Genomic DNA, 13,046 nt, shown 5'->3' with positions numbered 1-13,046 from the left:
GTGGTGAGTGTGATATTGGTCTATTTTAAGGGTAAATGATTGAGCCTGTTCTTTTTTACAGTGTAAACTAAACTGAATCTCTTCTTGTAGGTCTTATTTAAGGTGTAGTGATTTACCCAGAATCACACAATTTGGTAAAGTGAAGGAGCTGGGATTAGTTGTCTCCAGTTTAACAAGAAGACCCCATTTCCTCCCACCCAATCTTGAGTTGCATATCAGTGTGGGTGCTTTTTTCATATGTGTAGTCTGTCATTCGTATTGGATGAAGCTGTTTGGCAAAGCACTAAATCACATGGTAAACTAACCTGACAATATATTAAATATCTTTCAAGAAATGTGTTGGGTTAAAGTATGATATATTCCCTTGTTTTTCACAGAGGGCTTGCTAACACCGTTTTTCTATTTAATAGCACTTTAAATACCAGGTCCCACTGTTATCTAAGAGTGACACTTAGCCACCTGCATACCTTTCTACACATTGTATAAAAATACAAAAATAGGTAATTTCTACTGTTTATAAAAGTACTACATGATCATTGCATTGCACAGTTCCCAATGGGCACACATAAGGTATGAAAAGTGATAATTACGCAAGCGCCTAACTGAGTCTTTTGTGACACACACATAACCAAACACGTGCATGCAAGGAATACACATCTTAAAAAACAATAGTTCTGAATATGCCATGCTAGGTTCTGTGGTGGAAAACATTCAGATTGCTTATGCCCATAGATGCAGCTCAAATTAGTGCCCTGCAGCCATCACTTGTGTTGGTGGCTGAAGCATTGGTCATTTTGAAAACAAGGGATGCTCACACCGGATGCCAAAATCATAATTATTGATTTCAGGCCAACAGGTGTTTCGAACCCTTCGGTCTGAAATCAGTCACTTTTAGACAATTTAAGTGAGTGGGTCAATGACTAATGGTTCTGCCTCTCTTGCCACAGGTCGCAGAAGTAGTGCCAGGGGTACCAAGTGTTTATCCAGGGGTAGCAGCTGCGACCCCCGGCAACACTTAAATGACAGCCATACCCGTGAGGTTTGCTCTGAGCGCTGTAAAACGGAAAACACCATTGGCATTGACATACATTACTAAAAGTCTTACGCAGTATGGTCCTTTTAGAAAGATAGCTTAATGAGTTAATGTCCCTGCTACAAAAATGTATGAGATGATCCCACTGGTGTGCGCCATCTGTGTTCGGTGGTATTCGTGGACACTGTTCCTGGCCCTCTCCTGTATGTTATCTGTTTGAGAGAGGTTTAAATGGCAGAAATTGCTTTGCTGGTGTGCCCAGTAACACATCAGTAGCATGTGACGGCCCCTGCATTTCCATTCTGCATCGTCATGTGTTCCTTTGGGCTCTTCCTTGTTGGGTTCACTCATACCTCCCTGATCCTCTTTTGGTTTTAATTTATAGTTCATTGTTTTGTTGTCGTCAATGGCAGCGGCCCCCTTGTCAATGACAAGTTTGCACATATGTGATGTCACACGCTCCGCACTGTATGTGAGTGCAAGTGAAATGAATAAGGTGGAATAGTGAGAACATCTATTAGGGATAAATGTGCCAGGTGTTGGATACCTGCATGATATCCAGTACATGTAGGAATCTGAGATTGTATTATTTTCCTTTAATTCCTAGTGGACATTAGTTAGTGTATACGCTGCTCTACTAGCTGAAGCCAATACTTGTCCCCAAGAGTCCAATAATGGGACATGCACCGTGCACAGTGCAAGGATCAGCAGTTTCTGTCACTCTCAAAGGAACCTGGTGTAGGCCACCCAGTTGCCATCTTTGGGTTAAACTGGTTTGAAATGGACCCCACAATGGGGTATTCGCTCTTAGCGGAACTGTGTCATGGGGCGGTGGATCAATGCCCCTCTCTTGAGAAGGTGGAAGCCGGAATTCACCTGACAGAATTGATAGGCCCGGAAGAAAACCAGCACGTGACCACCTTTCAGTCACCAGAAGTATAGGACAGACTAAGAATTATTGTAAATGAGCCCATTGTTCTAAGGGGGGTTGGGAATTTCAACCGGATGTGACGTAATGAAGGTGGGCCTGGGCCACGTGGAACGTTTAAGGGCAGGTGAGTTGGACGGTTGGCTCGGGTGACGGGTTAGGATGGATACTGCCGGTTTTTGGGACCTGACTTGTCCATTTCCATATGGACTCATTACTTTACTTCGATGCTGTATTGCAAATCCTTTCATTTTTCAAGCCCACCATTTTGGACACATTATTCGATTATTTTCTGTGGTATTTTTCTTGTCTTGTTCTTTTTGTCTCTGTTCTGTTTTGAAATTGTCATCATATCGGTTAGGATGTACCATTTCATTCATTTGTAAACAGCTCTTTAGAAGCACAATAAATATTAATGCAAACTAAAGGTGACAGGTTCACCCCTCTAGGGTTGATATAGGAAGTACTGCGAACTTGAGTTGTAACAGGACTGAGGTACTCAGAGACAATTCAGTTGCTGGTGGGCATCAACATTATCCCTTCCATTCGGGCGTTGCTAGTCCAGTGCTGGTTTTAATTTTGTATTCTGGGGCTTGTACTCCTGGATGCCCCTATTATAAGCCAAGGACTACAAGTCTCAGAATGCAAAATTAAAATTAGGACTGCACTAGCGTCTCCCGAATGAAATGGGTAATGTTGACATGTATGCTGGTGGGCGCTACATAAATGGTGAAAACAATTATAAATCAGAAGCCAATGAACACGTTCTCACTGTGACTGTTTTCACATAGTAGAATTCCGTAGTACACAAGACAAGAAGCATAACTCCCTGTGGTGATGAAAATGTATTATTCAGGGGTGTCTGGCCTGCAGGGAACTCTGGAGATATCCTGGCGGGCCTCTTCACTGTGGGTCCCCTCTCTCATCCTTGCTTGCACGCTCCCAGGCCCTTCTTTTCATCTCACCTTATTGTCGACATCTCTTTGAACTAAAGGCTTGTCTATAAAGCTTTAAGTACCTTATTCCTCACTCTTAACAAATGTTATATGCCATTATTTGTGATCTTTAAGTACTTTTAAATCGCTATATATAATCATAATATATCATGGGGACCACCACCCCACGCCCCAGGTTACCTGGTAGGGCGGGGCGCTGAACCTCAAAATAAAGTTGCTGTTAACAGGAGAGGGCTACACCCCGAGTTCTTAGATACTAACTGGACAAATGCACCAGAGTGGATTTCATAGGGATCCCAATGGGGACCCTTCTTCATTTATAAAATACTTATTCACTGTTTGAATATTTCTTATCTCCTTCCTATAACCCCCTGGCACGAGTACGAATTAAATGGTGAAGCGCTTATTTGGCCCACCCTTCCTTGGAGGGGTTAGGGGTCCCTTATGTTGAGTCTGATGCAACAGGCCCTGTGGGGGCTGGCTAACTTGCTGAATGGGGCATTGGCCCCTGATGTAACTCGGGTTTGCCCTACTGCTTATTCTTCCGGCTGACCCCATCCACCACAGGGGGTTTACCCGCACTCACTGTTCAATGTTCTCGGGTAGCACAACGCGCGTGATCGGGAACACCTGCTTCACTGTCCCGACCCATGGTCTTTATCACTGTTCAGGGTGACCCCCATAGGCTGTGGGGCCCACCAGCTCTCACCATCACACACACAACCACGTTTTGATCTTCTGGGTGGACCCATTGGTGTGGGGGCTGCCCACGTCACCGTCACGGCCTGCAGCCGCCATCTTAACATCAGGCGGTTTCCCGAGTGCCATGAAGACGCTGACGCAATCACTGCTGCGCCCCGGCCTGCTGTTCTTCTTGATCCACCCCCTCTACAACCCGGGCAATTACGTTGAGGCAGCCCAGGACTTTTCTTCACCCGGGCTGCCCGACGGAGCTGCTCAGGGCTTCCCGCTCCACACTCTTCACCTGGGCTGAACAACGAGCCAGCCCAGGACTTTCTCTTCACCACTCCACCCGGGAGAGTGCAGACTCAATGCTCTTCACCTCCCTAGCGAACACCTACCACTAAACTGGGGAAATGGCTGGGCTGCCTGGTTCAGGCCACCCCCCTGAAACTGCCCAGACTTGGCTGTTCCTCTTCGGCCTTGGTGGCCCCCATTCACGTCGCCCGAGCCCTTTGTGATTCCTGGGCTCATCCTGTCTGGCCTCTGGGTGGGCAGACACCCGCCACAGCAGCCAAACTGCCCCTGCTAAGCAGCCTAGCCTCCTGGCTCGCTCTCTGGGCCGACTCCCCTCATATGGTCTGGTGTTGTTAATGTCTTTCAGCCTGGGGAATACGCGTGGCAGTGCCCTCCTCCGCCCAGGGAGTTATTGTCCTATTATTCTCCCCCTCTCAGGCTTGTTCTTTCTTTCTCTTCTAACTCTCTCCCTGCAAATGTCCTTTTCAGCTGTTTCTTAACTGTCTTTTTAATTTCCAGTCCACCACTGGCATTATTCACAAGGTTCTTGCCATGAGACTCTGTTGCTTTGCTGTGCTCTACATAACAGCAGTGATCTCTTAAGTGTTAAGGGCATATATTTTCATCCTGAATTACATATCAAATCCTTGCAGGCCCCGCCGACTCCTGCACGTAAGGTAATTTTTTAGTAGATTTAGAATAAAGGCTACAACAGCGTTAGATTTAAGTGTGATTTGCAGAAATATTTCTGCCACTGAACTATCTTAATGCCAAACCCAGTGATATGTTCACAACCTAACATTATTATTTAGTGAGGAGAATAGCAAACAAACTATCCCCTAAGGTCCTGAGACACCCCAAGTCCACATCTGTCATGGTGCCCACAAGCACAAAACAGACCGGTCATTAGGAATGTCATAGATTCCAGGTGACACACAGTCATGGGACTGGAGAGACTGACCATTTCCACACCCTGTCCTGCACAAGCAGAAAAGGAATACCTTGTGCCCTGAAGAGGCCTTTCTGGTCTGTACATGTTCCAAACAAACTGAAGCAAAGTTCCCAAACAGAGGCCAGGATTCCCAGCACTCTGGGAAGACCTTGACAGAGAGGCCAAGGAGGAGGACGAGTGACTACTGCCCGCGATAATCACTCAAAAATACAAGCTACTCCTGGCCCGGCACAGCTGAAAACAGATAACCGGGCATGATGTGGCGGGAACCTAGGAAGGGGAGGGTTAGAACGTGAGTCAGTTTCTAGTAAACATTGTGACCTACACAGCCAGCTGGGCCGTCTCCAAGTCTTAGCCAGCAAAGCTGTGGGCCAATCACATGCCTTCTGAAGCTGAGTGGAGTGAGCAACAGCGTCGTGCGGTTGAGGTGGTGCAGACAGATCGTGGTGTAGGCATTTGCTGAGCTTTTAACCAGGCTCTATCAAGATGCAACATCTTCCAAGAATTACGCTCAGTTCATTATGCACTCACGTCACGGAACAAACAACAACCCCCCTCACTTCAGATTGTTGTTAGTTAGCACCTGGGGATCTGTACCAGCCAGCCAATCAGCTTCCAAGGGACACAGGCATTATTGTCTGCCTGCCCTAGACTCCTGCCCAGGACTCCCTCTTTCCTTACATGCACCAACCATACTTGGCATAGGGGTTCCTAAATGGGAGAGAGGGCAACTGCCACCCCTCACTCCCTGATAATTGTTGCTCTGGCCACCCTTTGGCAAAGCACACTTTGCAGCAATTATCAACTGATCAGAAGGGAGATATGTTTTTACAGACTCTTTGTTTTCTTAGGGTATCCTTTCTTGTTGCCTGAAGAATGGGAATAGGTGTGCAATTAAGGCATTGTCATTGTAGTGGGGGCCATATAATGTTAAAAGCTAGCTTCCTACATTCTGTGGTACATTATTTGCTAAATGTGCCCCTCACAATTTAATATTAAACGACAAAAGAGGTAATTCCAAATTGAAACACAATGCTTGGACTTAAAGCCCCAGTAGATTTCCTGTTATCTTTGTTCCGGGTGGCTAGTCTATGATGCGTTGCCACGGTGCAGACCCGCCGACACGCCACCCATTGCATAGGCGCTACCAAAAATGTAATGGGAAATGTGGTTTCCCTTAAAATTTTAGGCCCCCAGTAGGCATACCCAGTGGGCCATTGAAGGCCAGAGTGTTTTGCCTCCCCACACATTAAGGCCTAAGCGGGTGATGAGATGGAGGCGCTCTATAGCCTCTACGTATGTCAGGACACTTCTTGGTTCCTGTCTATGTAGAACTTGGGAACCGGAGGCCTTCAGTGGAGCATCAAGTCTGAAGCTGGAAGGAAATATGTAGGGGGAAAAAAATCATTTTTGTATGTGTGTATGTGCATGTGTACAAGGATGTCAGATGTGTATGCATGCATGAATGAAAGGATATGTTGTGTAAGTGCTCATAAGAGTGCATTGTGAATGGTGTGTATGGGTGTGAATGAGAATGTAGTGGAAATGTGCTTATGTGAACGATTTCTTGAGATATGCTGTACGGGTGAGTGACTGCTTGCGTGAATGTGTATGAATGTGTTTGTGCAAGGGACCCTGGAACCTATGCGTACATTACTGCACATGATCAGCAAGGGCATATTTTCTTAATATGGCATGGTATTTTACAACTGATAACATGATATGTTAAGTGTTCTTAGATGATAGGGGAAGGAGAGGGGGCATTTGTGCAGCCAGCAAAGACATGTTTTCTTACTGTAGCATGGCATTGTTTACTGGTAGCATGGTACGCCACCATGATGAATGGTATTACTTGGCTAGACTGGCCTACACTGGTACAGCCAGTGTAGTTATATTTATTACTGCAGTATGGTATTCGTTTTACTGGAATCAAGGGTAAAGACAGCATTTAGCATGTTATTATGTGACCATACGGGCCTACTTACTGTGGCATGGCATTTCTTACTGGCAAAACCAACAATAGTATGCTCTTGTATGGTCACTTTGGCATATATTGGTGCTGACTACATGGAGATATATGGGCACAGCCACAATGCACATATTTTTATACTGGCATATAATGGGGGCAGCATCAGGATAATTAGTTGAAAATGCTCTTGTGCACTGTTGGTTACATGCAGCTATCGGGTTATTTAATGTGTTGCCATACAAAGTTGACTGCCAACTGCGTGCCTTTTTACCCTATTTTGACAGAAAGCTTGGGGTAACATGTACCACTTGAACTAATTATTTTTAAAATAGTTATTCCCTCTTTGTTAGTTCTGGCTCCCTTGCTGCGCTCAGTCGCTCCCGCATATTCTTTGGAAAATTGTATGCCGGTCCAATTAAACAATTCACCAGCTGTCATTGTCTGGTTATTTGCTTTTGTGGAATTGCCCACAACTGTCCCATAATTGTTTTGGCCCTTCTGTTGAGCATTTCATCCCAGTGTACAGTTTCAATCATGTTCTTGGCTTTCCAAACTATTCAATTGAAATGAAATGTTTTTATTGTGCAGATATTAGAAAACTGAGTGGCTGATATCTCTTCTGCTAAACACAATGGGACACATTCTCAAAAAGTTGTGCAGGTCAAAAAAGTGCAGAGGATGAATTGTTTTACCTGTGCTACTTTTAGAAATGGACACGTCACCTTATTCACAAAGGGGATCTTGCACATTTCTCGAGGGGGGGGGGCTGTGCAGCGGTGCAGAATATGTGCTGGCCTGCACGTTTGCATACTTAAGTGTTAGGATTGTGCTTTCATCACTAATGTATTACAGGCTCCTAGAACCCACGTGGGTTCTGGGAGCACATTTCACAGTGACAGGCCCACAAAGGTCTGTGAAATTTCCAAAACGTTTTTAAAAAGACATGTCAATCACTGTTGGGTGGATAGAAATGCAAGTGGGACATCAGTAGTGCCCTACGTGAAACATGCATGACAGGGTCTTTGCTTACCGTGCCTGTAATTGCACACCCCCTGCACCTGCTCCAAACAGGCACCAGGGAATGGGTCAAATTCCTGCAAATTTTAAAATGCATTGCGTTTGAGGATTTTGGATGGACATTAAAAGGCGTAGAAACACCCCGTTATTTGTGCAAATTGGCAAAGAGGGTGGCAATGCCTCAGATGAGATGCCCTTTGTGAATAGGGCGCAACATCTTTTTGGCACAAGAGATGAGATGGCATTAATGCACCGCATCACTTGTGTCAAAAACGTTTTGAGAAACTGTAGCATTGTCTTTGACTACACATTATTTTAAAGTAATCTACGGGTGGCGTCTCTTCCGGTAAACACTGCCTATGCCCACATATTAGTCGAGGATGGGCTCTGATGGGTGCATAATATTAGGTGATTAAACATACCCCTTCTCATTAAGGAATGCCGTCTATAAATTGTTTCCACCTCAGTCGTGACACACGGCATGCCTCTCTGAAACAATGACCACGAGCAGGTGACCTCCGCCCATGTATTGCTGTAACCCAGCTGGAAGATCCAGGTCACCTCCTCTTGACCCATGTCAGGTGTCAGATGCTAAACCACATCTGATCATCACATTGCGTTCAGGGCACTTGTATTCTTATCTCCAAATTCTAAAAATGCAACTATAAATATGTTGCAAAATAATCGAATGAATTGTACTAAAAGCAAGGATTTGAACATCTCAGCCCTTACAGAGGACAACCCAAGAGCTTCCTTTCGGCATAATATTAAAACATAGTTTTAAAAAAGCAGCAGAAAGTTAGGGCCTCATTAAAAGTTTGGTTGTATTTCGGTGGTAAATCCACTGAAATCCCACCAAACGGATTTACCCTTACTGCCACTTGGTCCGGTGGAAAACCACCAGATTACAAGTAGCGGTAGGCAGTGTAAATCCCCATTAATTGGGGTCCATAGGACTCTATGGAGATTTTGGTGGAATTACTGCCAGATTACAAGTAGCGGTAGGCAGTGTAAATCCCCATTAAGTGGGGTCCATAGCACTCTATGGAGATTTTGGTGGAATTACTGCCAGATTACAAGTAGCTGTAGGCGGTGTAAATCCCCATTAATTGGGGTCTATTGGACTCTATGGAGATTTCGGTGGAATTGCCGCCAGATTACAAGTAGCGGTAGGCGGTGTAGGCGGTGTAGGTCCCCATTGACATAAATAACCTATCATATCATATCATACGGAATAGGTATAGAAATTGCAAGCAGCACCTACATCAACAACTTGCCCCTCCTCTCACTCACCCTCATTCCTCTTCCTACTGACCTCTCTTCCCTTCCTCACCACTGTTGTCATTTCTGTGTTGGTCAAAGTGTTTTCCATGCAACTAACCCAACTGCAGCCAAAGCTTTGCATCCCACATGTGCATGCTCTGAATGATGCCGGAGTAGATCAATCCTTCCACGGTGGATCTCAGATCCTGAGGCCACCTGCCCAGTATTCTCTGTGACCCTTTGTTGTGCCAGGAGCCAGTACAGGGATTGCAGAGCTGGTGTAGCGTGGCCAGATTTATTCACATCAAGGGTAAGCATTGCTGCAGGATTTCTGACCAATAAACCACCTGACATTTGTGTGCAGGCTGCAAACACACACCTGGATTCTAATAGAGTCGGCCCAGCCCTTCATCCTCCAGAGGTTGATAAACTCAGTACCTTGAGGATTGTTGTTCTTCTGTTTTATATCAATCAAGCTACAGAACTCAAGGCACAGCTGTGTCTGCACAGAGGAAGATCTCTGTATCCTCAGAGAATCTCCCATCATCTGGCTTTTTACTAGAAAACAAAATATAAAGTAGAACAGCGCCACCTAAGGAATGGATCCCTTCTCGTGAAGATTTTCAGAACATGAGAGACAAATGATGTATTTTTAAAGCACTTCCTTCACTGTTTCTTTCTTAAAATATGATCCATTTTAAAGAAATCAGAATTTAGTAAGTAATCCTCTAAATATGGCTCTGAATGGGTGTGGATAAAGTAGTCAATGCAATCTCTTCCTCAGCCTTACTGGCCTTTACAGGCACTGGCCTATCAGCAGATGCTCTGATGGCTTGACATGGCACATGCAGAAGAAACAACTTGCCTAGGACTCATACTGTGATTGGTAAAAGGAGAACGAAGAACGTGTCCCTGCCCCTCCTAACCCTTGGATGCACCTGGTTCCTTCACTCTCACACTTCCCCAGATTATCAGTGTGGTATAGTTGATGGCAATGGGGTTTTCTATCCCACCGCTGTCCCACCCCTGTCCCAACCCCACCTGTTCCTTCTCACCCACGTACCCACATTCTGGAATTTCAAACAGGTGTTTTGTAAATTTCAATCGCTCTGATTCATTTATTAATTTAGCAATTTATATAGTGCAACAAGCAAGAAGACATCTAGGTGCTTTCTTGACATACAACAAGCATAGCAAGTTGCAAGGGTTACAAGGGTTACATGAATGTTATATGGTATCAGGTAATATTATCCCCACCAAAAAACATTGGGAACGGCCATAGGTGATATTTTTAGTGGGGATAAGTTTTGGGGTAACTAAGAGCGTGGGTTGCAGGGGTGTCTGCCGGCCCCTTTAAAATAATATGGGGGTTGCAGGGGTGTCCCCCGCAGATTCTATGCCTTAATATCAGTGCAAAAATATGGCAATATTTTTGTACAGCGATATTTTTGCGAGGATATTAACACATGGAACCTGTTATATGCAGTACAATACATTACAAAACTTAGTGTTCATAGCAAGCCAGGTCATTCTGGGTGTTAATGCATTACAGTGCATAATGATTGAGATAAGTCACGTTATTGTGATGTGGCAGTGGAGAGCAAACATTGGTGAACATGACAGTACAGTACAGGGGCAATGCAGTAGTCTGAGGTGCAGTGTATTGATGGGGTGAGTGCTCCCAGAGTTTATTTCAGTACCTCGCACCCTTTTTACTACACTATAGGCCTCATTACGAGTTTGGAGGCAGCCATGCCGCTATTTGCGGCATGGCTGCCTCCAAACTCGGGTCCTGGTTCCTTGAATGAGGAATTACCAGGCCATTCCAACCTTGGAGGGCTCGGTAATTCCTCATTCAATTTACCCATCCCCATTCCCATTTGAGCCCCCATAGGGCTCAATGGGAATGGGGGGGGAGCTGACAACGTTGTTAGCTCCTTGGTCCCCTCGCGGGACCCGCAAAGGACGTCTGGTCTGACCAGACGTCCAGAGCGGGTCCCACGAGAAAACCTCGTAATAGGGCGGTATGGGTTTACCGGCGCCGGCACCATTACCAGTGCCGGTAAACCCATTCCGCCAGGGTCATAATGAGGCCCAATCTGTCTCAAAGAGGTTCCACGGATGACAGTGGTTTTATCAATTCTAGCTTCTCGCCCCCCCTCCCCCAGTCGAATCTCTGTGTGTTACCTTTTCGATATGATGTTCATTCATTGCAAGTTTTATTTTTGCAGCATTTCTTGTTGAAAATGTTTACCTGAAAAATCATCGAAAAATATGTGTGGGGGCAAAGGCATATAAGGTGTACGTTGGGGTGGGGAATGGAGAATAAATAATAGAAGGGGAATGGGGGGGATCCCCCAAATAAAAAATAAAACATTCATTGAGACATTTTTGGCAAAACACGGGGAATGAATGAACCCCCTTGTCACTGCCCTTCGTTCACTCCGGTATCTCAGTGCGGTGCCATTGAGGATGAAAATGTCCCACCCTTGCATCATCCTTCTCTCCCCTGTGTCCGCACCCTGGTACCTCATTGTGGTACCACTGATGACCCTAGTTTTGTCAATTCCACTCTTGGTCCATCCCCACCTGTTCCTTCTCACCTCGTACCCGCTCTCTAATAAACCAGTGCGATATCCATTGATATCCATTGATGAGAGATGTGTTGTTCATCCCACCTCCACCAGTTCCTACCCCTTTCAACCCCCTGCTCTGACAGCCCATTGTCGTACCAGTGATGATAGTGGATGTGTCGTTCCCTCACTGTGCCCCCCCACTCAGGTTACTTCTTCCCCTCCATCCCTGCTCTGGCATATCTCTGTGGTCACCTTAAGACTAGAGAAATGTGAAGTTTTTCTTTCTTGCAAAAATTGTAAACACAATTGAGTCAATTAAATAAAAAAACAGTGGTCACCTTGATGAGGTCCAGCAACAGCGAGGACTTGAACATCCAGTCGAGCTTCATGTCGTCGTTGCGGATGAGGTCCTCCAGGCTTCCGCGGGAGCAATGCTCGGACACGATGGCGAAGATGCCGCAGTCGTGGAAGAAGCCCAGGTACAGGTTGACATTCTCATGCCTCAGGTCGCGTAACTGTGGGAGGAAAACAATTTGCAAAGATTCAAGCTGTTAACATAGGAATCTGAGCATTGTTGAGAAACATCAGAGCTGGGAGGGGATTCCTATGTCTCAGAAAGCAAACTCAGAAATCCATTTATATGGGATCACTCCAGTTTAGGAAGAAAATCTTGTGGATGTAAAAGGATCATTAGAATGGGAGTAAGAATCACCAAACAACCCTCAGTAATAGGGAAGCATTTCCGGCAATGGGAGCCCCGGAAGGGATAGCAGAAGTTGTTAAGGAATCACTGGTGCTGGAAAGGACTCCATGATGGGGAACAATGATGGGGACATCTGAGCTGAAAAGGCACGTTTGAACATGAGACTGATGATGAGGGATGTATAGGAATTTTGGCACTGGGGAACAGAGGGAACAACAATAAACATTAGCAACCTGTTACAGTGGTTCTCTACAATGCATACGTTTGGCTGAAGTGGGCTAATCCCAGAAATCAGGCAAAGGATCCCAGAATATTTGCACCATACAACAGAAAATATGTTTTTCAGCATCTTTCTTTTTTTAAGCTTTCAAAGTTCAAAGCTATAAAATCTAAGTATTATTTCTGCAGAAGCCAACAGCTATCTCAGTGCCAACAATACATACAGTTATCTTCTTTACAAAGTCTCCTCCCTCATCAGAGTACTCACAAAATGAGGTCTACCCCACCGCCTCAGAGAAATGATTATGCAAGAAAATAACACATTTGTGATGACATATCTCTCCTCTTGACCCACCTCTTACCTGGTCCTACAGGCTATAGAGTCATTGGCCAACCTATGGCCAGCAATAACATTGGAGAACCTCAATGGGCTGGAATGATTCTATGTGATC

General features: G+C 45.3%; 1 protein-coding gene across 5 annotated transcripts in view; it reads right to left on the bottom strand.

The window, feature by feature from the left end:
• Nucleotides 1-13,046, bottom strand: part of LOC138567864 (retinal guanylyl cyclase 2-like) — a 419,705-nt gene that overhangs the window by 192,119 nt on the left and 214,540 nt on the right. For all 5 annotated transcript variants that reach the window (XM_069646359.1, XM_069646356.1, XM_069646366.1 and 2 more), the window contains one exon: nucleotides 12,011-12,187. In XM_069646359.1, the coding sequence (XP_069502460.1) occupies nucleotides 12,011-12,187 (177 nt within the window). The remainder of the gene's footprint in view (nucleotides 1-12,010; nucleotides 12,188-13,046) is intronic.

The sequence above is a fragment of the Ambystoma mexicanum genome, chromosome 1p (assembly GCF_040938575.1).
Source record: "Ambystoma mexicanum isolate Mex_15411 chromosome 1p, UKY_AmexF1_1, whole genome shotgun sequence".
Lineage (NCBI taxonomy): Eukaryota > Metazoa > Chordata > Amphibia > Caudata > Ambystomatidae > Ambystoma > Ambystoma mexicanum.
The sequence above is the reverse complement of the archived record's forward strand: the minus strand, read 5'-3'. Positions and strand labels throughout refer to the sequence as shown.